The sequence below is a fragment of the Nelusetta ayraudi genome, unplaced genomic scaffold (genome assembly GCF_046127955.1).
Source record: "Nelusetta ayraudi isolate G7.1 ecotype Tasmania unplaced genomic scaffold, CSIRO-AGI_Nayr_v1 ptg000016l, whole genome shotgun sequence".
NCBI classification, from domain to species: Eukaryota; Metazoa; Chordata; class Actinopteri; order Tetraodontiformes; family Monacanthidae; genus Nelusetta; species Nelusetta ayraudi.
This window is the reverse complement of record NW_027466066.1, coordinates 3,648,543-3,675,230: the sequence shown is the minus strand read 5'-3', so window position 1 is coordinate 3,675,230 and position 26,688 is coordinate 3,648,543. Positions and strand designations below refer to the sequence as shown.

Below are 26,688 nucleotides of genomic sequence, written 5' to 3'. Positions count from 1 at the left end.
ATTTACAACTAATTTGTTTAGTACCGCTGCGTTTTAACGCTGCTGCTTGTTGCCTAATAGTTTGCTCATATTGTCTTGAGTTTAGTATGTAGTGCTGATACAACAAGTGAGAGTAGCACATAATAAATGGGAGGCAGTAACACACACACACACACACAAACTTTTTTTTATAGATTGAATTAATTCAGTTTGGTATCAATTGGCAACATCTCCTCTTTACACCAGTGTTTAAATCTGTCTTAATAATATGCTTGCATGTACTACAAGTTATGACTGTTGACCATATACTGAATGTTTAGCTAAAAATGTTTTTTTATTTTATTTATTTATTTATTTATTTATTTTTTTTCGCAATTTTTGCTACGGAATGACTCCCGGTCCTCAGTCAGGATCTCGCCAAATTGGTCTGTGGTTACCCTGGTACTGCGAGGACAGCAGTGTCCTCCAGGAGGGTGGGGTTCGCTCATGGATTGGTGAGATACAGCATCGCCACTGGCTGCCAAGTCCCTATTCTGATGTGATGTCAGAGCATTGAGATGGTCATTGTATTTGCCCCTCGCATTTGACCTCAGTAGGTAATCAAATCCCTGCCAGTCTGACCTTAAACGCTGAATGGCAAGAGGGGAGTCAATGGGCGCCACTTAGGCTGCGTTCAGACTGCAGGCAAATCTGATTCCAAATCCGATTTTTAGGGCTGACTGTCCACACTGTTTTAAGCAAGTGTCCAATTGGGATCTGGCTCTGTTCAGACCTGGCCACATTATTGACCGATTTGACAGGTTGCTGTAGCAACGACGTCGAAGTGGAGGCGTCGTCCAGCATAGCGTGTAGTGTGTGACGTCATATCATTGCGACAGCAGCACTTGTTGCGATGCATGCCCTGTAGCTTGGCTTGAATGGAGCTCTCTCCCCACATACTGATGAGCCAATGAGTTTCCTCCTCTGTCCAGGGACTGCTGTTTTCTACTTCTTCTGTCTGGCAGTCTTAACAAGGCCTTATAGTCTTCGGGTTTGGCCCAGTCTGGGATTGAACCCTGGATCAATGGGTACATTATTCTTGGTGTCTTACCCATTCATGTCGTAAAGGCGGGATTGTTGCAAATGGGTCATTATCAACGTTCTGATAACACCAGACCACAGCAGTAAATGTGATAGCGTAGAAACGAACCCCTTGAGTGGAAAAACTGATGCAGCTTGTGTTTTAACACTGTATGAGCTGCACTGAGCTGCGTGCAGTAAACAGTGCTTTGCTCCTCCATGAAGACCCGAAACTGAAGTTCTTGGCCACTTCGCCTCCTTCCTCCTTCTGTGCACACTGCAGATAAATCCGTTGCGGTCAATCCAAGAGGGTAAACACACATCCAGCCATGTGCGCCCCTGTGGCGCCCAGCCCCGCTGCGTGTTTAGGGTAGGGCCGTCCAGCCCCCTCCGCCTCCCCATTGGTTACAACTGCTCCCAGCCACTTCGCCTTCTTGACCACTTTGGGGGGGGGGGCTGGCGTCGAACGAAGGCAAAGTGGAGTTTAGTTGGTGCCCAGACGGGAAAACGTGGCGGTGAGTTGTCAAAAGAAGAAAGAAAGAAAAAAAAAAAAGTTGCGTTAAAGACTTCTGAGTCGGACCGCGTTCAGGACTTTAGGTTTAGAAGTCGTGCGTGCTTGACGTGCGGACGCGGGGGAGAAGACTTGGCGGAGAAGCGAAGCACAGTGGAGCCGCGGGTCGGGAAACTCTACTCCTGTGCAGTGGGACCGTGCTGTCAGCATGGTATGTTTCCAGCAAACCTTCCACTGCAATGCACTTTTCTTTCTCGTCGCTTTGCATTCGTTTCCCTGCGTCTCCCTCCTCCTCCTCCTTTTCCCCTTTCTTCCTTTCTTCGTAAACTTGCAAGTGTTCTCAGGCGGCGTGTCGAACATATACGTTCCATAGAGGGTTAGAAACACAGACCTAAGCTGTCATGAATAGGCTTTAACGCCGCGGTTTGCTTCACCGTGATATTAATCTGCTTTGCTGCTGACTTTATGTAACGCTGCGTTGGTTCAAGAGCGCCGGAGAGCCTGTCGGTTTCAACCCCAAGTTATGATAAATTCAGTTAAAAAGCAACATTCAAGTAAGCTCAGTTTAAAAAAAAAAAAAAGGAATATATATATACATATACTTAAAAAAAATATATATATATATATATATATATTTTTTTTCTTTTTTTAAGTAAGTTCAATCAAAGCAATACATAAGTAATTGAATTTCATTCAGCACAACTCAACACAACACTTGAGGTCTGATTTATTACAGATGTGTACACATGTTTGCTAATCTGCACTGGCCAACTCACAATGCTTGAGTGACACGAGCAAAAGTGGCAAAAAGATGCCACCTGTCGCTTTCTGTAGCTTTTGACAAGCCAAGTCAAACAGCAGGACATCCGCGGTTGAGCTGCGTCGGCAACACATCTGGTCAACGACTGTCACTGTGAGCTTGTACGCGTGGCTCAGAGACAGTCTGTGGTGGTAATGTCATTCCCACGCATCGGGGATCTGACAGCAGTGCAACACAAGGAGGTGCATTATGCACGCCTGGACGCTTCACACATTAGTGTGAGACTCCCCCAATGCAATGCTATTTGCTTTAAACACTGTTATGTCATGTCAAATCTTACTAAAGTGGTCACTTGTCAAATGAACAAAAAAAAAAAAACTTGACGAAAAACAGTCACTTTTGAGGAAATTATGGTTGGTCTGCACAAACTTTACAGTTAAAGTTTACGGTGAAGGTTTATTATGCATGATAGCTGGATGACAGAGTCAGAGTGCATGAAAAAATACATAACAGCTCTTTTTGAGCCCCTTTCGTCCATCAGGAGAAAACTGGCTTCGGTTGCAGTTTCACAAATCCTTATTCTTGAGCTAGCATGTGAAAGTTATTGACATTTACTGCTGTCCCGAATAGCCAACATGCCAAAGAGACTTAACTTGCTTTGCCGTTACCATCTCAGACGTGAAGTCAGTAACATGAGGAATTGCATAAGTGAAAAGGGGCTTTATTCTGTGTTTGTCCAGGGTTGGCATGTCTGCATGTTTGGGCTTAACCTATTGAAATAGTGGTTTTAAAAAAAAAGAGAAATACCCTCATGTTTGAAAAAAAAAAAGTAAGTATTCCCCGAGACATGAACTGAAAGGAGACCACATATTGTCCCACAGTTTAACATGTTTAAAAGCAAAAAGTGACAGTGACAGTTCCAGTGACATTGCGCAAGAGTCATACATTAAATTATGGTATTATATTATAGGTATTAAATTGTTGGATTTCCTTAAAATTAAAGATGTGAGAAGCTTCAACAAAATTGTCGAATTAAAAAAAAACACACACACACAACAATTGATAGAAAAATGGATACACCTGCTTTAATATGCTGGGATTCTAAGTTAACTAGATTGATTTGTTTTGTAAAGAAGAAAAGAAGTGTAGTTATATTTCGTTGCTAAACTACAGAAGAAGCTTTACGGTAACAAAGAGTAAAATATTGGAGTTGTAATCTAGCAATTTTTGGGAGGGAACCAGTCCAGTAAGAGTTAAGCTGCACTTTCAGCACAACATTTTGCTGAACGCTGAGGTGTGGCTACCACTTTCCCAACTGTAACCAGAGATAGACCCCACTGACAGACCAATGGGGAAGAAAAGTGCATATGCCATTTATGTGCGCATGTTGTTTGTGAAAAGGGGCTGTGGTGCAAGGAGATAATTTAAGGCAAGTACAGAAACGTGAATTTGTTTATTGAAAAAGTGGATTGGAGTAGTGGAGTTTGGATACTGTAACGGGTCTCAGAATTGAAGTAAAAGGGTTTATTGGGTATTTTTCCATGTATTAAGAACTTGTGAGAGGGTGTTTCTTTTTTAGAGTTTGTGCTAAGGGACAATGTACAGGTTCTAGAACTGAACTGAATAGTGTAGACATTAATTATTGATTATTTATTAATACAAGGAAATGTTAAAGTTTACAACTAGTAGACAGGGGAATAGGAAATGAAATATAATCTAAAGTAACAATACGTAAATGTAGATCAAATGGATCTAGAATACAATAGTAATTTAGAATGTACACATCATAATAATGAGTCACAGACAACAAAGCTATGTTACATTAGCTACAAGTTTTGTTGTCGACTGATTCCCTTTGAATTTCTTAAGCATTTATTTTTGCTGAACAAATGAATCGTTTTGATGACTCATGAATCCCGACTCAGCATATCAGCACGTTATTATGTTGTTGTTTTTTTCCCCCCCAAGCTCCCACCTGCCTTTTACTTAACTGAATCCAATCCATGCTCCACACATGCACCACCCACAGTTTGAGCCAATCTAAACCTGCCTGCAGTCAGTGTCTTTTCCCACCCACCTCCACCCACATGACATCCAAGACTATTCCACCTTCACCCAAAATACCAGCCGAGGGTTACTTCCTTTCCTGCCCTCCTCTTGTGCGCACGTATTTTTGTCTCTCACACACACTCCAGGCGTGAACGCGCGCACGAGTGCGTTTCTCGAATCACGTGACTTATTCCGCCCCCAATGTTGGTCGGCCGTAACTTTTTCCCGGCGTCATGCGGCCCCTGTAATTTTCCGTTCTCACTATCTTGGACCGGTGTTGTCACATACAAACCGTCCAGGTCATGTCCTCAGGCGCCTTGGCTTATGCCAAACTGTTTGGATACCGCTTACTCCCTGCAGTGTGTCGCTCAGGAGTGAACCGATGATCTTGATATGCATTGTTTTGCATTTTGCATCAAATTTAACGCTGAGCTCAATGGACCGGCAGAACTTAACAGAGATAATGTTTTTAAATATAACCCAGATAGCAAAATATGGGTGAATCAATGTTGAAAAATGGCTTGGTAGAAACATTGAATAAACATTGAAACCTGGGCATTGAATCTGTACAAAAAGCGCTAGGTGATTTACACGTTGAATAACCGTTGTGTTTTCAACCACAACCGACACTATATCAACGTTGATTCAATATAAAATCAACTAAGATGTGCATGTAGATTATCATTTAGATGATGGTTGAATCAACATTAATGTAATGTCACTTATGGTTGAAAACACAACGTTGATTCAACGTGTATCAGGTTTCAACGTTTATTCAATGTTTCTGCCGAATCATTTCCTAATGTTGATTCACCCATATTTTGCTGTCAGGGAAAGCATTTATCTGGGCAGTATTTTCATCATTTTGACTCGGTGCTCCACATTTTTGAAGTGTGGCTTTGTCGCCGGCAGTGGTGCTGCGGTTGGCGCTGCCGCCTCATAACAAGAAGGTTCTGGGTTCGAATCCCAGGACTGGGGCGTCGCATGTTCGTCCCTGTGTCTGCATGGATTCTCTGGTTTCCTCCCACATTACAAAACATGTGCATTAGGCACAGGATTCCCCCAAAGTTGGCATGCTCATCCCAATGGCGTGGTGTCTGTGAAGGTACTCAGTCTTCCAGGTCATCTCAGTCCAAAACTTAGCAAAAAGCAAAAAAAGTTGCCTCATCTTCACCCGTCTACACCAAATTGGATGATTAAAAACATTGCTGTTATGTTAATTGTGGTCAATACAAGGGCAACCTCATTGAAGTCAGTCAAATCTGAGGGTCAGAAAGAGTGTTTGACACTCGTCATTCGCTCACCGTCTCTGTTTTCCTCGCCTCGCTCTGTTTGTTTATGTCATCATGGGCAGTGCCGCATGACTTGGTCGCGCATGTGTCTCGCAATTGTGTTTTCACATGGAAGGTTGGAGTGTGTGTGTGTGTGTGTGGGCAGGGAGTTGGGGGGGGGGGTTTGCAGGCCTTAGCATTACTCACACACTCACACTCTCTTCCCTTGTAAACAACCCTGTCAGTGCTGTTGAGCCCCTTCCCCCCAGGCACACTAACACACCGCGTGTTGCTGCAGTAGGTTGCAGTCCCCCCCCCCCAAACAAAAAAAAACAAAACAAAAAAAACTTGGTTTGAAGCAAAACAGTGGTAACCCCTTCAGGACGTCTGATTTTGGTGGAATCTCTACCGGGATTTCAATCATTCTTTGCCTCTGTTTACACCCAGACTGAGAAACCCCCGCTGGACAGCACAGAGAGCAGCGGCTGGCTGGGGGAGGGCCGGTCTGAAAGTCAGCTGACGGGAGCCGCCGGCGCCGCCGGACCAGAGGCGTCTGACGAGGACCGCCCGGCGTGGGACTCCAAGATCCAGTATGTGTTGGCCCAGGTGGGATTCAGCGTCGGCCTGGGCAACGTCTGGAGGTTCCCGTACCTCTGCCACCAGAACGGAGGCGGTGAGCGTCTCTCAGCGCCGACAGTTTGCAGCCCACTGTGTCTGTGCTTGTCTTTTTTTTGTTTTTGTAAGAAAAAATTCCCCTCTTCTCTCCAGGGGCCTTCATGCTGCTGTATGTTTTCCTTCTGCTGATTGTGGGGGTTCCGCTGTTCTTCATGGAGCTGGCGGCCGGGCAGAGCATTCGCCAGGGCAGCATCGGCGTCTGGAAGCACATCTCGCCCAAGCTGGCCGGCATCGGCTACTCCAGCTGCCTGGTGAGCGTTCGGGCTCAGGCTTGGAAATGAATCTTGAAATGGAAACTTTTGTAAAATGAAGCTGCAGTGAGGAAGCCGTAAATAAAAAGAAGTTGTTTACTCAGTGGTCAGAAAACTAATTTCCAGTCACTTATACCAACTTGGCACGTCTGTTGCGGCTCAGAGGGCTGGTTGGCTCTTTCACAGCACCGTCGTCAGCACTGGGAATGTGAACCCCAGAGTGAAAAGATTCCAAAATACGCAGATGACGTCAGTCTTGTCGTTAAAAAGCCATCATGCACACTGCCTCTTTTATCATATCTCCGCAAAGACGTGTTCTTAAAAGATGGCAGCTAAGCCGAATGCCTAGAAAGCACCGTGTCGTACTGTAATCAGAGAGGCGGAGTGCTGGAGCACCGGCAGTTTGTTGCGTAACACGTTTCTCTACGGACAGGACAAGGTAAACACGGCGGTCAGGAACTTTCTGTGCTCATACGACGTACAGATGTGTGCCTTGTGTGCTCGGACACCCCGCCTTTTATTTCTATCCAAGCTCGGCTTCTTGTCTGAAAAGAAAAAACAAACTTTTTTTTCCCCCCTGGGTAGTTTTCTGTCAATACAGGTGTTACAACTCATTTACGCCCAAATGTCTGCACCCTCATAATAACTTTAAAAAGTTCTGCATGCGTAAGAGGTCGAAAATGATGTGTTCGGATCTGTTTTTTTTCTTCTCCTTCTTCTTCTTCTTCTTCTTCTTCTTCTTGGATTCGTAGCCGTGCACAGATTAGCCCTCTGTTTAAAGCCTCCAACATAAAGGTTTAGTTGTAGTCTCCTGCTAAAGTGATGCTTTGGGGACAAAAACAAGGCGGCCTGGCATGGCTGACAGAGGTATCAGTGAGATTTAATGTCTTTTCATGCATCCATTGTGAAAAATGTGTATTCGTCATAATAGATGATGATAGATGATGATAATAAAAATGTCTACTTTCAAAAGAATTTACGATAAAACTCATCACACATACCCTACCAGTCAAAAGTTTGGTCACCTTTTCATGCGTTTTCTTTTTATCTTTACAACTTTGTACACTGCAATAGATACTGAAGACATCAAATATATGAGCAAGATATATGTAATTGTGCAACAATGAAAAACATGTTAAATAAGTCCAAATGTGCTTTTTATGAAAGGTGACAATTTTGAAGAATTTAAATATAAAACGTGTTTGATTTATTTTACACTTTTATCGTTTCCTACATAATTCCATGTGTGTTCATACGTAGTTTTGATGCCGTCAGTGAGAAACTGCAATGCCAATAGTCATGAGAATGAAATGACATGAAGGCATTCAATTCACAGGGGTCGTGCAAACGTTCGACTGGTAGTGTACATGTCTATGTACCTACCTTGTTAAAAATGTATCTTTTTTCCTATTGGATGCAAGAAGTTACATGCATCTACTCCTCCTCCTCCGACAGGTCTGTTTCTATGTGGCCCTTTACTACAACGTCATCATCGCCTGGAGCCTCTTCTACCTGGGCAATTCCTTCCAGTACCCTCTGCCGTGGCAGCACTGCCCGATTGATGCCAACACCAACAACACAGGTGCTGACGCGCATGGCGACGAGGTGAAGAGCCGCGGTCCGAGAGCTCAAGTGAAAGTGTTTTTTCTCTCTCAATAGTGAAAGAGTGCGCAAGCTCATCGCCGACCTCGTACTTCTGGTTCCGCAAAGCCCTCAACATCACAAATTCCATCGAGGAATCGGGAGAGTTCAACCCCGTCATGACGGGCTGCTTATTGGCCGCCTGGGCCATCGTCTCGTTGGCTATGATCAAGGGGATCAAGTCCTCTGCCAAGGTGAATTAAGCCTCTTAGTCTCTGTCACCACAACAGTCGTTGCATAAAAGAAAAGCCATGGAAGCGTATTCTGCTTGCATCTGTACACTGGAAAATCCACTGTTTTAAATTTCCCCCAATCCGAACCTCAGGTGATGTACTTCTCCTCCGTCTTCCCCTACGTGGTGCTCTTCATTTTCCTCATCAGAGGCCTTTTGTTGGACGGAGCCATGGATGGAATCACCTATATGTTCTATCCAAAAGTAGGAACGCGTTTATTTGTTTATGTCTCTGTAATATCTGGTTTCAATCCAAGTCACGGGCGCCACATCATCGCGTTTCGTAGGTGGAAATCTGGGGGAACGTGCAGGTGTGGCGTCAGGCGGCCACTCAAGTCTTCTTCGCCCTGGGACTGGGCTACGGCTCCGTTATCGCGTATTCCTCCTACAACCCGGTCCACAACAATTGCCACAGGGACGCCATCATGGTCTCCGGCATCAACTTCATGACGTCCGTGTTGGCCACGCTGGTGGTTTTCGTCATCCTGGGGTTCCGTGCCAAGACCATCGCGTTGCGCTGTGTGGCCAAGTAAGAAAACACCAGCCAAAGTGTGTGGAGTGTTTTGCATTTGTTACAATAATGGTCCATGAGTCTTCATACCTTAAATAACGGATTCTTATCATTTCAAAGGAACATTTAGATTTGTATTTCTCACCAAATTAAAGATAACCAAACAAGTTAAATATACTTAATAACGTAAGTAATAATGATAATAAATGACTATAATATACCCAAATGGTTAAACTATTTTTTTTGTACTGTCTTTTAGAAACCTTGGCCTCCTAAACCTCCTGGCCTCAGATGAATTGTACCAGCCCATGCTCAGTCGTGGTTGGCCGTGGATCAACACGACGGATCCGAGCTCTGTGTCCCTCGCTGAATACAGAGAGTGGTACAGCCATCACAGCTCCTTGGTGGGCGCCAACATCACCGACTGCAGTCTGGAGGAGGAGATGAACAAGGTATCTATTTGGCATTTGCAACACCGTTATCGCCGTCACTGACTTTAAGGTTGGAGGAGTTGTTCGTTTTTCAGAACTTTGGTTGTGACCAGAGGTTATTTGACTTCCTGTTGCCTTTCTATGGTCTCCCAGCAGCCTTTTGAAGGTCTTGCACTATGCATGTTTTCAGATCTTCATTTTTGTAGCCAGACTGCAGTGGCGCAACTTTGTAGGACAAGTAATCCAGTAATGCTTGATATTTAGCCCTCTGTTTGCAGCCTCCTGCTTGGTTTTAGCTTACCTAAATGCCCTGGGTCGCTGCTGTGTGATTGGCCAGTTAGTTAGTTGGACGGAAGAAATAATGGCATAAACCAGAAAGAGTGAACTAATCGCAAGTGTTGTTTTGACTGACCACCAACGTGTAAAAGGCCTCTGAAACATTTAGTCTTGTCGCATATTTGATGCTAAAAGGCCTTTAAACTAGCAGGAAAAATGGACCTCGGGTTTCCTCTGGAGGAACACAGCTGTAGGAGGGAGCAGGAACACGGCAGGTTGCTTTATGAGTAGCTGGACACTCGCGGGGAGGTGGACATTTCAACAACAATAGTAACCGACAGGGGGTTCCCGGGTTCCCAGGAACCCTGAGGAATCCATGAGGTACTGTAACATGTCAAGCGCGCTGGCGAGCCAAAACATATGGACACCATGTACCACGCCTGTCTTTGGATGTATGGAGCCATACTGCGATGGACGTGTGAAAGGAGAGACTGAAGACACAAAGTCACACTGTCCGACCGTGTTTATTTTTAATTTAAAAGAAAATGTGCCGAAGTAACATGTGGATCGTGTTCAGGGGGCACAGAGTACTTGAATGCACCGCAGCAGGAACCCTTTTGTATCTTCTGTCACAAACTGTTTCAAGCAGAGCCTGGGGAGCTTCATTATACATGAACAATAAAACATTTCTGACTGGACCAGTCAGCTGCTTCTGCCTCCATGCACTCAGCAGAATTCTTACAATCTTGCGACTCTCGTTGTCATCACACGCTGTTGTTCTTAAAGTGGTAATCATTCCCCCCCCCCCCCCTTTCTATCCCAATCCACAATTACTGACACTCTGTCCTTGTTGCCGCGCAGGGCGTTGAGGGGACGGGCCTGGCGTTCATTGCCTTCACCGAAGTGATGGCTCTTTTTCCTGCCAGCCCCTTCTGGTCCACGCTGTTCTTCCTCATGCTGCTCAACCTGGGCCTGAGCACCATGTTCGGGACCATGCAGGGAATTCTCACACCTCTCATGGACAATTTCAGCCTGCTGGGACGCCACAGAACCATCCTCACGGGTAAAGCACTACAGCTCCAATCTCCAATCCATCTTACTTTCATTGTGTATGGGCTTGCTATGACTTTGTCATCTTGCTCGTCTCGAAATCTACTTCAGTTGCCTTTTCAGAAATTGTATTTAAGCATCAGTTTGGAAATTGGACTTTGACTTATCTCAACTGGACTTGAAAGGATTAAGAAAGAAGAGAAAAAATAAGAATAACTTCCAGGTTAATACCAGTGTTGTAATGTTTTCTTTTTTAATAGAATGCTATGCTAACACCGCCGACCTCCTCGCCTGTTTTCTAGTATCCAGCTGTGCTTTGGGATTCTTGCTGGGGCTGCTCTTCACCCAGCGTTCGGGCAACTACTTTGTGACCATGTTCGACGACTACTCTGCAACGCTCCCATTGGTCATCGTGGTGATCTTTGAAGCCATCAGCGTGGCGTGGGTTTATGGAACAGATCGGTAACGTGTGACGACGTTCATTCCAAAAAAAATTTTTTTTTCATCTCTCTGTTGTTTCACTTTTGTCTTATCGTTATCTTTTGCGTTTGACTTCCCCCCCCCCCCACCATACTTGCAGTTTCCTGGATGATATTGAAGTCATGCTCAAATGGCGCCCCCCAGTGATCTACAAGTACCTGTGGAAATATGTGTGCCCGCTGGCAATGATTGGTCTGCTGGCAGCCAGTTTGTTGCGCATGGTCTTTAAAGGGCCCACGTACACCGCCTGGAATCAGGACACAGTAAGATACCAGAGAACAGTTTCGGTTTCTTTCTGTTTCGGGTCACTGATTCACTCCTGCATTGAACTCCATTACAAGCAGCGTCTTGAAATAATCTACTGGAATGCTCCAAGCGCACTAAAATCAGTCAGAATGTGCTGAAGACATAAGGAATGGCTTTGAGAGTTGTCTAGATGAATGTGGTTCATCATCACGGAGGTTGAATGCTTTAAAATTGCTCAAAAATGTAAATATTTCTAAAAACAAAACAATAGAGTTAACAAATTGAAATTGAAATTCTCTCAATCACTTTTAATTAGTTAGACATTGGAAATGTTTTTTATTAAACTAAAATGGTCCATACTCGTTAAGCACATCTTGACTGATTTTCCAACTAATCCTTTCATTTGAATAAATGCACAAATACATCTTTCCAAAATAAAGTCCTGAGCACCGTCTCCCCCTCTCGTCCCCAGGCCTCCGAGATGACCCTGGAGTACCCCGGCTGGGCCCTCGCCATGATAGTCATGCTCATCGTTTTCGCCAGCCTGCCGGTGCCCATCGGCTACGCCCGCGCCTGGCTGAAGAGACGCCGGAGCCACGACATCCGGGAGGCGGGAGGAGGGCAGGAGATGCACCGCCAGTTGTACACAAAGTGCAACTCGGCAGAGCTGCTGGACTCCGACTCCCCCCGGCCGGCGCTGGCTGATGGGGACTCCGCTCCTCATCCCCGGCCGGTCTTCCTCCCGATCGCCAGCGAACAGTACCGACTCCTTCCGCAGCAGGAAGAGGAGGACGAGGAGGACGAGGACACCGGGGTGTGAGCGTGGCACGGGAGGAAGAGCAAAGGACGGGCAAAAATCTTTCTTTGTCAAATGAGAGCCTTGGGGTACACCGATGATCATACTCCACAAGCTTTATGCTGTTTTCAAACGGTCGTGACTGTTTATATTGCCATAGGTGTATCAAAAGTTTAAAAAAATAAATAAATCAAATGCCGGCAGCGCTGCAGACTTGGTGCGGCTGCGTCTCCGGGGTGCGTTTGGTCGCGAAACAGAGGCGACTGCGAGTCCGGCGAGTTAACTAAAAGAGGTATTAACGAGGAAAACAAAGGCTTTCCTCAGCTTTTTCTCCACAAGTTTCAAGTGTTTTTAGCTCAATGCAGAGTGGATTTGCATGAAATATATATATATATACTTTACTCCATGAAACTGTGATGGCGTGTGCGTGGCGTGGGTCGAGTGGGTGCAAGTGCGTCTGGCTGGATGCGGGCTCACACATTTGTGTTCACATGTGCTTTAAATCAGTGTGGATGCGCAGTGAGAGATGCTGATTTGTCTGTTCAAATGACCTTGTTTTACGTTTAAGAAAGAAATGTTTTACCTCATTAGACTAGAACAATGTTTTTACACGTGTAGCAGTATTCTACTGTAATTGATGAGGGCATAAATAAACCTCTAGATGGCAGCAACCTAACTGGGTGTCCATCTGTCTGTCTGTCTGTCTGTCAGACAGTCGGTCTGTCAGTCTGTTTCTCACCCTATATTTTCTTTTATTTCAGTTTAAATTCCCAAATATTGTGCTGTGATTTCATCGGGTTGATGTTTGGATGTATGTTTGATTACTTGATGTGTATATTTTGTATAAATTGGAATTCTAAAGTGAAGCATGGCCAATAGTAATAGCTTATAATCATCTGATGAACTGTTCCTCAAAAGCGAAATGTAAACCTTTGCTTTAAAGAACTGCCCTTGACCTCATGTTTGCCAAAGATAAAAGGAGCAATTACATTTTTACAAATATCAGTGAGTAGAAGCCGACAACTTTTTCTATCCAAATAAAAGTTGAAAATATCTTCTGAGCTATATGATGATCTGAATGGAATGAATTGGCAAGAACTGCCTGCCAGGGTGTTGGCTCTTTATTGTGACTCGTTTAGGAGAAAAAACGAGCAACGTTAATGACAGCATTTTAACCAAAGAGTTGCTATGAATAAATAATACGTATAAATAATACATATAAGTAATAAGCTGAGCATTGCATTGTCATACTTGCCAGGCCAGGACAAAGACCCCAAGCGGGCTGCGTTACCCCTCCACACCTTTTTTTTTTTTTTGGTTGTTGTTTTCCAGTGAGGCAGAAGGCCTCCGCTCTGCACCTCTCTGCAGCCCATCACAGTCAGGTGGAGGCTGCTGTGGGTTGGGACGGATGAGAGGAGGAGTGATCCAGAGAGCGCGCTCTCGGCCAGGACAGGAGGGTGCGCGGGACATCAGCGCCGGTTGGGTCAAGCAGCTGCAGGGATGGAGATCCGACCGGACAGGTTCAAGGCGGTCGCGGCCAAAACACTGGGCAAAATTAACAGGTACGCTTTCCTTTTTGGAGTTATACCTCCTACCTTTCTTTTTTCGTCTTTTTTTTTTTTTTTTTTACGCGCTCGTCCTGCGGGTTCTGTCACTTCATTGTGCGGCTGTTTCAAATTCACCGTCTTCTCAACAACAACAACAACAAAAAAATGCTTTCGTGGAAGTTTCCTCTTTATGGAGTTTTCTCCACACGCGAAAACACATCCAACTGTAGATATTTTTTGCCACAAACACCGCGAATGCACGCAAAAGTCGAGATCTTGCGCAGTGTGGCGGTGTTCATGGGCGTGTTAGTGAGGCGGATAAAAGATGCTGATAGTGGCGGCCGAGTAAGTGCGCCCTTTTGTGGTCAGCTCGTTTTTACTTGGGATTTTAAAGAAAAATTGCGTCTGAAAATTCCAGATAAATCACGGATGGAGACGCTGTCGGGGCAAAAGTTTTGCCGCAAAAGTACAATTGAATCGTTGTCAAGTGCCTGAGGAGATTTTCTTTCTTGTTTCTATGATTTATTGTTGTTTATTTATTGCATTTTCATCTACTTTGACAATACCTTCCTGAGAGCTTTATGCTAGAGGAAAAGGATTGTGTACTATCTATCTATCTATCTATCTATCTATCTATCTATCCATCTCTGTCTGTCGTGGTACATTTTAATCAATGTATGACTAACTGTTTCATGGGAAATCTATAATAATTGAATCATTTTCGAACAATGAAGGGCTGTGAATGGATTCAATCAGGAGCTATACCTGGAAATTGCTTCAAACGTCTTTCTATGCACTTTTCCGATATATTTGTCTTTTATTAAGAAATTTATTGTCTCATGAAGAATTGTTCCTATAACCTCTGCAACCTTCAGGGACCCTTTAGTGGATGTGCGAGGAGCCAGGATTTTACTGGTTTACAATTTTTGCTGATTTTGAGTCGAGAGACTGGTGATGCTTTGCCGTTTCCGTCTCATGAAGTGCCTAAAATGATCAGAAATTAGAGCAGAAGAGTGATATTTTCGACGGAAAAGGTAGATTGCAGATACCGATAAGACCTCGTGCTACCGGCCATCGCTCTAAGCTTTCACTCTCAGGATTTGAGGTAGCAAGCAAACGTATAAATCCTATCCTGAAATAGCCTGTTTTTTTTTTTCTCCCCCTCCAGTCCAGCTGTCGAGCCACGCAAATCCCTAAACTCTCCCCTCCCACTCAGTCCATCCTAGCCCATGTCACTTCCTCCAGCCGCTCCCTCCTCTACCCACTTCCATCCATCCATCATCCATCCATCATCCATCCATCCATCCATCCATCCATCTACCCCATGCACCATTGAGACACCAGCCCAGACAACTTTGAGCCTATCAAGGTGTCCTGGATTAACTAACATGCAAAAACCTCATGCTATCTCTCTCTATCTCTCTATCTCTCTCTATCTCTCTCTCCCTCTCCCCCACTGCTCATGAACCATGCATGCGCACGACAACGGCGGGCAGCGTGTGAGAGAGATGCGAGGTTTCTGATCAAGATGCGGATTGGTTTTTAGTGGGCGTGTCCTGGGCTTAGCCCGTGAACACACGCTCATGGCCAGAGTGGGAGGTGCAGGCAACTGCTCCAGCAGACGACAGGGTCATATTTTCCATCCATCCATTTTCACAAACAGGCTTCTTCCTGGAGGGGTACAAAGAGGCCTTTTTTTTTACCCCCCCCCCCCCCCCCCCCCCCCCCCCGCTGTCATTTGTGCACATCGAGAAGACTCTTTAACGCGAGACGTCCTCGTTCCGTGTCGTTTGATAAGTGCGTCAGTGTGCAGTGCTACCACCTCTCAGACAAAATCCACCCCCCACTGATGAAAGCAGCCAGAGGTTCATTTATTATTTAAACATTTTCTCTATCAGAATGCATCTCCTGTTTCTATATTAAACTCCACAAGGTAAGCATAAACTTAAGCACTGTGGGGTCAAGTGCACCCTGCGTTTCTAGTCTCGGTGTCCCCCTTTATAACATTCTCTCATTAAGCCTCGAAAACAATTTCTTTACATTTTCTTTGTAACATTAAAGCACATGAAAAGCATTTTTTTTTTTAAATGTCTGGCATTTACATCCATGGCCTTTCACGGTCTCTCTGAGAGCTTGTGTTATTCACAGGGCAATCCAGAATATCAGGTAATCCATTTTTAATCCATTTGGGTTTGGGTGCTACGAGTTCAGTTGCCTCATACACTGGTCTCAAACGGGAACGCATGAACTGAAATAGATTAAACCAATGCAGGATGTTTAATACATACAGATTTTTACGACTATGATGCAGATTTCTACTACTTTCTTCTTCTTGTGTGAACATTTATGATAGATTCTCAATCGGGGGAGCTGTTGTTGCATAGCTTTGGAATTGTTATGTTATTTTTTCTAATTGAGTATAAACCCTAAGTAAAACTAGGATAAAATGAATAATGTTTATGAGAGTGTGAAAGTATTTGCAGGTGAAGCGCACTGAGAGGTGCCAAGGTTATGGATGTGTCCGAGCTTAACAGACTGGATGGTCAGCTGCAACCGCTCAGCATGGCCAGTCGCTGGCAGAATGCTTTTGTTTCCATATGGAGGTTGTTTTTTTTTTCTCATCTTTTTTTTTTTTTTTTCAACAATGATGCTTCAAGCATAAATTGCAGAGTTCTACACCGAACCCTTTGATGTAACTGGAGAGCCAAAAGTAACAGGATAATAACAATGGTGTCGCCCATCAAGTCATCAGTTTGCGGTGATTGAGTTACAACGTGTTAGTATTTAGTCTATGAAGGTCATGCACGTGTGTTTGTGTGTGTGTGTGTGTGTGTGCCCACGGGAGACGTGGAATAAAAGTGGTGTGACAGGATGGGGAGGAGGGTGTCTCCCTGGGTGACACAGTCCCACTGAGAGCCAATCTGTTCACTTCAGGGAGAGCGAGATGCTCAGAAAAGAAGGGGGAGACACCACAATAGAGGCGTCAGGGCCGTGCATACAAATAATTAGATTTTTTTCCCGGTTGAGCTTTTTTGGCCATTTCACCACCACACGGGTGACAGAAAGAAAAGAAACCAAAATGTCACATGTTTGCAGAATGAATAATGGCCAGGGCAGCTGGTGTTATGTAATTTATTTATTTATTTACCGTCAACCTCCCTCGTTGTCTCTGTCCTCTTTATCATCCTCTTGTGAGAGGATTACCCGGGACACTCTGTGAGTTGTCGAATTTAATATACACAGCAGCAAAGGTCCCGGGTCGCCGACCAGTCCTAGAGAGATGCTAGAAATCCATACATGCAAAGTAACATATAGGGTTCTGCTGCTGCTCCAGATCAATGAGGACCCAAAACAAGTTTCGCAGAACCATCTGCTGGGCTGAAGGAAGAATATTATCAAAGCGTATTCTGCTACCAATGTCGGATTTGTAGCATTTTTTGGTAGTCAAACAACGTTAACATTTTTTTAAATTTGAGCTTAACTTTGTGCCCTTTCATCTTTTACTTTCTCAACCTGTTTGGGGTTTATTCAGGGACTCCCTGTGCTCAGGCGAACAGCGCAGTTATCGCGCACCGTTTGAGGTGCGAGTCGAGTCTCCGCTCAGCTTGTTTCTGCTGTAATTATGATGTTTCAGAGGGCCTGAGGTCACCCAACTCCTGCCTGCTCACGGTCTCGCTCCTTAATTATTGCCAGCTGAGGCGAATTAGATCCCATCAGAGTTGCCACATCATATAAGGGGCCGAAATCATCACAAATGCAAGTGTTCCAGGGAAGGAGAATCACTATTTGTGCCTCACTCCCTTACCTAGCATACCCAGTCTGCGCAAAACTCTGAAGTCTTTCAGCACAGAAGCAAGTTAATGTGGTTTCGACTGAAAAAGAGTTAACCTTAAACAGTCGGATCACTAGCCTGGCACGCACAGCGTGGCTCAGCTCGTCCTTTAGTCACGGGGCGTCCGTAATTAACAGCAGCGTTTTGCTGTAGGCTAGCCTCGTTAGCTAGCAGCGTATGTGTAGGTGTCGGCCCGCAATCTGTCGCCAGCCCTAATGAGCATCCGCATGCAGGCTCCACGAAGTGAGCTCCACTCAGGGGGCAAGTCAGCACATTTGTGCAGCCAACTGATCTGACACAACAAAAACGTGGCTGCCACCCCTTTGTGCCAGAGTTCATGATGAAGCTGTGGTTCTCGAATTTCATTTCTCTCTTTTTGGAACGCAGCTTTGGCATGGGGGGGGGGGAGTAAAAATGGAAAAGGGGTTTCATGTCAAGTGGAAAAAAAACAGTTGGTAGCTGGTGGCTACGAGGCAAGATGAGGTACAACAGTGAGCGAAGAAGTGGCATCAATGGATCTTTAAGAAAAAACAAAATATGACTGAAGGTGTTAAAACAAGAGGGAAAGCTGTTTACTTTATGGAATATGATAGGTTTACAACAGATATGTGTGTGTGTGTGTGTGTGTGTGTGTGTGTGTGTGTGTGTGTGTGTGGAGGGTGTATTTTATCTATACAATGTTTAATCAAAAAATGACAGCAGGCAAATGACCTGATCAAAGAAGGACCAGAAACAAAAAAGGGAATTAAACGGCAGGGAGAATGTGTCGTGGCATCTTTAGCCACGCCCTGCGCTGGTTCTTCCATATTCATTTCCGGAAGTAAATCATTTTTGTAATCCTAATCTGAATGTTGTGACAGATTAACAGAGAGGGAGAGAGAGAGAGAGAGAGAGAGAGAGAGAGAGAGAGAGAGAGAGGGAGAAAGGCTGGGTGGGGATGAGGCCTTTAATCTCCTTCAAATTTCGAAATGTTGCTAAAGAATGTATAGCATTTCTTTTGTACGTTTTTTTTTTTTGACTTCACAAATACAAATGTCACGAAGGGCTCGTCTTAAATGAAGTCATCATCGTCAGAGTGGCACACGTTTCACTCGCTACCCGGTTTCATGTGTGTGCGGAGAGATTACGTAGAATCAGCTGTGTGCTGGTGGGGGATGGAGCCAAAGCCACATGCATAACTAAGGCACAAAACGGGTGGAGAGCGGATTGCGACCGCAGAGAGGCGGGCACAGAGTCGAACAGACAGATAGAGAGTGACAGATTATGGTGTAAAAGCTTCATTGAATTATTTATCTCACCCAAAAACACATCAATAATTAACCAGCGTCAGAGTCAGCCTTGTCTTTTGGTGCGTGAAGATAATGTTGGAGTTGCAGCGGGCTGCGAGGCCGAAGCCGGAGGAATGATCTCGAATTCCGGTAGTTTTTTTTAAAAAGGGTAAATGTTCATTTTAGACAATGTTGCAACGCTCACGTTTGAAACGTTCAGAGGGAAATCAAGTAGGCCTTGCGGAACACCGTCTTGTTTCGATTGTGGCTGTTTATGCGCATGACTGTCCGGCTCACTGACTATCTGGATTAACCAATGAAAACTGGACTGCAGGCACACAAATGTGTGTCTTGTTCGAACCAGGCATCTGGTGAAAAAACAAAAAACAACCAAAAATGCAACCATATGCATTTTTTTGCCCGCTCACGTCTGGCATATGCAGTTTGTGAGTCTTTATGGTTGGGGTGTGATTTTGAGAGCATGGTGGTTCTAATAAACAGATGGCAGCGCTCTGAACTTCCCTGTTTGACTATTGTAAAGTGACATGCATAAAATGTTCAAAGATGTTCAAAAATATTTTACGTATACACAGTTTTATATATACATATATATATATATATATATATATATATATATATATATATACATATATATATATATATATATATATATACATGTATATACATATATATATCAACCTATTGTTAAAAAAAAACTGTGTATATATATATATATATATATATATAAATATATATATATATATATATATATATATATATATATATATACATATATATATATATATATATATATATCAACCTATCATACACAGCAGTATGAGGGCATTTGTAATAATAATTCGAAGACCTGTAAATGTTCCGGTTGGATTGGAAATGGCTGATGTTATAAACGCAGTATTCATAATGTGTAATAGCTCCTTGGCAATAAGGTTTTATTCCATTACAGAATATTAGCGTTCCATTATCTTCTAAATTGATTGATTACTTTTATTGTCAGAGTTCCTCCTGAAATTTGTCTTGCATCTGAGACACCCGTTTCTTAAACTTACAAAAAGAAAATCCCCACAAAGCAAATCGGCACAAAATTACAACATATAAAACAAAACCATAACTCAAACATCAAACGAGATGTAACATCAGACAAAGTATAACATCAGCCATGTAATGTGCTATACAAAGCAAACCATCAAAGTGACTGTGATGCCTCCAAGTCCCTATACTAACACTTAGTTAACGTTTCAATACACTGAGGTATAAAATAGTTCCTTAGTGTGTTTAACTTAACTGAGGTGTTACAGCAGATCATATTTTTTCTGATGCTGGTAGCTTATAACATGATGCACAAACCGGGACATTCAGGCAGTCCGGTAAATAATTTTCAGTCAAGAACGTGGTCTAGAACGTGGTTTGAAGACTCTCGGGCAGCACGCCATATCGCCGAGTGCAGCTACAGCTCTCGCTCAGCTAGCTCGGCGTCGTGACAGGTGCTTCCGCACATGGAGACCTGCTGAGTCAGACAGACACGACTCCAAACATGGCACCCGACTGCTGCTTAGAGTGTGCGCAGAGTGTGACGAAGAGTGACAAAAAAGAAATACGTGATGTTTTTCACAGCTCCTTGTGCATCTCTGCACTTTGACACTGTTGTGCAAACATGCAGGAACAGGAAATACTTTCCCCCTTTCTGCCCCCTTAGTCCATGTTATACAAGTTTTTGTTTTGTCCCACTGGAGGTGTCACCGTTCTTTCGCCTCTCCCTCTGACCCCAATGTCCACATTCCAACTTGCTTCGATGACACATCCCCGCCCTGAAGCTCGCTGTTAACCTATACATGCCCCCCCTCAGGCTGATCGAGAAGCGGCAGCCCAATGGGGAAACTATCGAGCTGTCGGCGGAGGGACGTCCCGAGCTGGTGGAGGAGAAGGAGCTTCCCATCGTGGATTGCACCTGCTTCGGCCTGCCACGCCGCTACATCATCGCCATCCTGTCCGGCCTGGGCTTCTGCATCTCTTTCGGCATCCGGTGCAATTTGGGCGTGGCCATTGTGAGCATGGTCAACGACCACACCGTCTACAAAGGCAACAAGGAAGTGCTGGTGGTGAGTAGGATGAGAGGTGCCACCTTGCTCCGTCCGACGCAGGCGGCCCTCACTGTCTCTTGATAGAAGTGACGTGTCTCATGGAGGTCGGATGAAGGTGACTTCCTTACACTTTTTTCAGGCGGCTCAGTTCACATGGGATCCAGAAACAGTGGGGATGATCCACGGCTCCTTCTTTTGGGGCTACATCGTCACGCAGATCCCTGGTGGCTTTATATGTCAAAAATTTGCAGCCAACAGGTGAATGTGATTTCATTTCATAGTCTTTATTCCATATTTGTAAAAGAAAGAACAATTTAATGTAAAAAAAAAAAAACAACAAAAAACAACAACATTCCCAGAGTCTTTAATGAAAGGGCGTAGAATGAAGAATGATCTTAATCTGCCCTTTTATTCCAATAAATAATTTTACAAAAAAAAGGGCAAAATAAATAGAAATAAAACAAAATAGAATAGCTGCCAAGACAATAACATTTATTTTTAGTTCCAAAGTTACAATTTAGTTAAGACCACTCATACAACAACAAAAACGGTTTCTCCCTTTCATGACAATGGATATGGAAATTAAACGTAACGTGTTTCATCATATTTCCTTAACAAATCTTTTTAAATTCTAATGTTCATTAATGTTCAAAGAACTGTTCAGAAGATCGAGATTGTTCTCTTTGCACAATTGCCGTTTCTGTTTTGCGCGTGCCGAAACTGAGCCGCCGCCTTTGTCTCCCGTGCGTTTGAAGGGTGTTTGGCTTCGCGATCGTGGCCACGTCCACCCTCAACATGCTGATCCCGTCAGCTGCGCGCTGCCACTACAGCTGCGTCATCCTGGTCAGGATATGTCAGGGCCTTGTTGAGGTAAAGTGCGTGTCTGTATGCACAGGTGCTTCGAGGATTTTTCTCCCTTCCCCCCTTGACTCCCCCCAACATGCATGAGTGTTTCCCAGGCCTCTGTTTGTCTGTTGTGTCCTTCAGGGTGTATCGTACCCAGCCTGCCACGGGATCTGGGCCAAGTGGGCACCTCCTCTGGAGAGAAGTCGTTTAGCTACAACAGCCTTTTGTGGTAATATTTGTCACAACAAACTGACTTGTTTGTATCTGTTGAAACTGGACACTTGTTGGTGGCTTGTGAGGATGGGGTAGCTGGAGGGTTAGCTAAACTTTTTGACACCTAAAAATAGACACAAGTGAAGGCCGACATGATTTGTTGGCCGTCCGATTGCACGTTCAAGCTCTTCTCTTTGTGTCTGATGCCTCCTAAGGATCCTACGCGGGGGCAGTCGTGGCCATGCCCTTGGCTGGGATACTGGTGCAATACACCGGGTGGTCTTCAGTGTTCTACGTCTATGGTTAGTGTCCTACTTTTCAAATGTATGCTCAGTTAGCTCTGACCTCCCATGTGTGCTGTTGTGGTGTTCTTTTTGGGAATCTTCTTTGGAACCACTTCTATTTTTCGTTCTTCTATTATCTGACAATAGCCGTAAACATTAACATTGGTTTGCGTCTATACAACATCAACAATATCCTGGAGGGAGGTCAATTTTGTTTGGGAAATTCCTATTAGTCCAACCTCCCATTAGTCCCACAAATTGCACATTGGTCTGACCTCCAATTACGGTTACAGTAACAGTTAGCGTTGGTGTTAGAGTTAGGTTAGGGTAACCCTAACCCTAACCCTAACCGGTCGGACCAATGCACAGTTTGTCAGACTAATGGGAGGTCGGACCAATGCCATGCTCCCAATTTCTTTCTCATGTACCCTCAAGCCAACTCTTCAATTCATGGCATCTTATCCTTCCTCCTGTGCTAATCTCTATTTTTTTCCTTTCTCCTCTCTCCTCTCTCAGGCAGTTTTGGGATATTCTGGTATTTGTTCTGGATCCTGGTGTCGTATGAAAGTCCCGCCGCCCATCCCACCATCACACCAGAGGAGAGGAAGTACATTGAAGATGCCATCGGAGAGTCTGCGTCATTCCTTAACCCTCTTCAAGTGCGGCCCGATATCATTTCCGCACCTGCACAGTCAAATAATCTGATGACGTAGACCGTACAATCATACCTGAATAGTGTCACTGTGAAGGTTGCAGCACTTTTTTTCTTTTTTTGTCATGGCAGAAATTTAAAACGCCGTGGAGACACTTCTTTACCTCCATGCCCGTCTATGCCATCATTGTGGCCAACTTCTGCAGGAGCTGGACCTTCTACCTTCTACTCATCAGCCAGCCAGCCTACTTTGAAGAAGTCTTTGGCTTTGAAATCAGCAAGGTAAGGTCACAACACAAACAGTTGTACACTGAAGCTATACCTGGAGCTCGTTGAAGGAAGGCCTCAGTCAGAATTAGAACGGTTGCGGCTCTGAATTAGTGTTGTGACAATACTGGGTTTCAGACTTCGATACGATATTTGGGAAAGTATTGATTTTCAATATGATTTTCGATACTAGCAACCGAGGAAGTTTCGGAGGGTCGAGGGTGGAGTGGGGGTGAGGGTGCCGGTCGGAGATTGGGCTGAAGTCCTGCAGAAATTTCGAGTTTCAAGTTTTTTATGCCATTGCTTCAACTACTTTAGAGTAGAAAATTATCACTGACTCTCCCCTTTCTCCTGTCAGGTGGGAATTGTTTCAGCCTTGCCCCATTTGGTGATGACAATCATTGTGCCTATTGGAGGCCAGCTGGCAGATTACCTGAGAACTCACAACCTGATGAGCACCACCAATGTGAGGAAGATGATGAACTGTGGAGGTGAGACGGTCCGGCTAAAAAGGCCACTGCAGTTACGTGACTTAGCTGCCTTTGCTGTTTATGATAGATCCACACACTTCAACACGACTAGACCAAAGCATTGTATCAGTTCAAATGTAGACGCTTCTTCTGAAATATGTAACATTTCAGTGCAAAGAAAACTAGAACACAAATTCAACAAAGACCAGTGACTGTCGATTTGTTTCACCTGGGGTGTTTCAGGTTTTGGAATGGAGGCCACTCTCCTGCTGGTAGTGGGATACTCGCACTCTAAAGGAATAGCCATCAGCTTCTTGGTCCTGGCAGTGGGTTTCAGTGGGTTTGCCATTTCAGGTAAGGGAGAAAAGTTGACTGAATTTGATTTCAGAAGTGGGATAAGAGAGGGCTAATTGTGCTGTTTCCTGATGTTTTCCTCTTTCGCTCAGGGTTCAATGTTAACCATTTGGACATTGCCCCTCGGTATGCCAGCATACTCATGGGTATCTCGAACGGGGTTGGAACACTGTCTGGGATGGTGTGTCCGCTCATCGTGGGGGCAATGACCAAACACAAGGTAAAAACTCTTCCAAACCTCCAGATTCCATGAAGCTTTACAAAAAGACTCACTCTGCTTGTGTTTTAATACACTTTGACCTAATTTCAGACACGTGAGGAGTGGCAGGGCGTCTTTCTTATAGCCTCCCTCGTGCATTATGGAGGAGTTGTATTCTATGGTAGGAATTTTTTTTTTTTAACAGAAAAAGTTTACAGTTTCCGTGAGATCAGGAGGCCTTCACTTTGATCTATGTATTTTTTATTCCACAACGCAGGACTTTTTGCCTCAGGCGAAAAACAAGCATGGGCAGACATAGAAGACACCAGCGAGGAGAAGTGCGGTATTATTGACGAGGATGAACTGGCCAATGAGACGGAGGAGCTCTACCGAGGGGGAGGGCAGTATGGGGCTTTGGGCCAACCGGTCATCGGTTCTAATGGCGGAGGGACTGGAGAAGGAGGCGGCGGCAGTGGCGGCGCCGGATGGGTGTCGGACTGGGATAAATCCGAGGAATACGTGCAGCCCCCTGGACGCAACTCTTACATGTACGGGGGAGAAGAAGTCAGGGAGCTGACATAGAAGAATGACAAGCTAAATTAAAAAAAAAAAAAAAAGATATAAAAGAGGAAGATTGTTTCGGGGGGAAAGGGATTATGAGAGTTCTGTTAGTCTAAATGGACCTAATGTGTGCTTTTGTACAGTGTTTGCAATTGCACAAACCAAAAGTGGATCTGATTCCATCTCATTCCATTGTGTGTGTCTGCTTGTGAGTGTGTGTGTGTGTGTATGTGTGCGTGCGTGCGCACACATGTACGTGTGGGCATTTGCATGCAGCCGTTAGTATTTCACGTACACAAACACTTACTCATTTCAAGAGAATAACGTCGAAGGCCTGGACTTCCCTGCAGGTCCTCCAGCTCGCTTTGACCTTCGTCTCCACCAGAGTTCTTGTGCGTGTTTCACGTGTTCAGCGGGCCGTTTGCCCTGAGAGGCACTGGCACGGGCCACTTGCACTGCGTTGCGTTTCAGTGTTCCAGACGCCATCACTTTTCCCAGAGAGAAGCATCTGCAGTACCTTCGAAACTTTACGTCCAACCATCAAATCTAAATTCCCCTAATACAAACAGGGGATCACAGGGTATCGTCTATACACTGGTAACACTTTTTCAGCCAATTTGTCCTTTTCCTTAAATGACTAAATGTCTAAAGTTAGAAATACGAGTTAATTTACGTGGTGGGAACCTCTCACGAGCGACTCCAACGTCCACGAGGTCTCAAACCATGCAAGGAAAAAAAAAAGGTGCTTTGATGTCGTGTCACTCTGTGTGTTTGTAAAACTGTAAACGGATTTCTTCATGTGTGGGAGCGGCGCGCGCGTGTCTGTGCTCGAGTGTGCAAAAGGTGTGTTTTAATGTGCACAGAATTGCATGTGGCGTCTGGATGAATCTCACCTGGGTCTGACCTAAACTGGGTCACATCCACAGGTCACGCTCCATCCTCCGCAGGAGAAATCATCCAACGTTTGTTACTGTCCATTTAGTGTACGCTCCCATTAGAGAGGTGGCCCAGAAATGACAAGTCGAGTGTAATATTTGCTTTGCTGTTCCTCGGCAGTATCGGCGAGGAACGACGGACGCGATATTCCCAGGTGTTGCGGCGCGCGCTGCCTCTATTTCTGCCTTTTCTATGTCGCTGTAACCGACCCGTCCTTCAGTCTTCCTCCTTCCACTGAACGGGATCTTCTCTGTCTCCTCCTCTCTGTTGGTACTCTTTACTATACATGTGTCATATTTTAAGTTGATAGGTAATTGTTTTTTTTTTGTTTGTTAGCAGCAGCAGCAGCTTCTTTACATGCGTGTACGTTGTGCGACAGTGAGCGTGTTGTGTTGGGTACAGGTGTTGAAACATTGTGCGGTGAGCATGTTTTAATGAGCACAGCAGCGCAGCAGGAATGCCGTCCGTCTCTCCTCTTACACACAAGCGCACGGGACGCTTGTTTCATGCGAGCACAGTCAAGTGCACGACGCTCAGTGCACGGCGCTCAGTGCACGACGCTCAGTGCACACCGCGAGGGATGGCACACTGCTTTGGTATTTTACACAGCTCTGGGTTTTTCAATGCACCACTGAAAACAAGGTGGGATCGGGAATATTCCGTCGCCATATTACTTGAGAAAAGATTGTGGTTCGTGTTTGTGGTTTTGGTTGTCAGTGTCAATCACGTTTCAATTTGCTTCTTGATTAACTGACACCCGAGTTGGAGAGTCCAGAAGTGTGTTCTCTGAAATAACTTAAAAAAAAGAAAGAAACACAAATTGTTTTAAAGCCTGCACTAAATGAAATCAGCACAGTTGAAACAATGTGCATAAGCACACACTCATGCGCACACCTCAAGCCAGCAAGTAAAGCCAGATGTCATGATAATAGTCAGTTT

General features: G+C 44.7%; 2 protein-coding genes across 2 annotated transcripts; both read left to right on the top strand.

The window, feature by feature from the left end:
- The first annotated feature begins 1,480 nt into the window (after positions 1-1,480).
- slc6a16a (solute carrier family 6 member 16a) lies at positions 1,481-13,279 on the top strand. Its single transcript, XM_076023928.1, has 12 exons — positions 1,481-1,760; positions 6,077-6,302; positions 6,398-6,555; positions 8,011-8,137; positions 8,215-8,390; positions 8,522-8,632; positions 8,716-8,957; positions 9,199-9,391; positions 10,508-10,709; positions 10,999-11,158; positions 11,277-11,439; positions 11,895-13,279. Exons 1-12 carry the CDS (start codon positions 1,758-1,760, stop codon positions 12,240-12,242), a joined length of 2,109 nt encoding a protein of 702 aa, XP_075880043.1. The 5' UTR covers positions 1,481-1,757; the 3' UTR covers positions 12,243-13,279.
- A 240-nt stretch (positions 13,280-13,519) lies between these two features.
- On the top strand, positions 13,520-26,291 carry slc17a7a (solute carrier family 17 member 7a). Its single transcript, XM_076023929.1, has 13 exons — positions 13,520-13,780; positions 20,733-20,985; positions 21,107-21,225; positions 21,723-21,837; positions 21,955-22,042; positions 22,242-22,328; positions 22,827-22,969; positions 23,095-23,244; positions 23,588-23,720; positions 23,943-24,053; positions 24,146-24,273; positions 24,364-24,433; positions 24,530-26,291. The coding sequence occupies exons 1-13, from the start codon at positions 13,719-13,721 to the stop codon at positions 24,832-24,834; spliced, it is 1,764 nt and encodes a 587-aa protein (XP_075880044.1). The 5' UTR covers positions 13,520-13,718; the 3' UTR covers positions 24,835-26,291.
- The last annotated feature ends 397 nt before the right edge of the window (positions 26,292-26,688 follow it).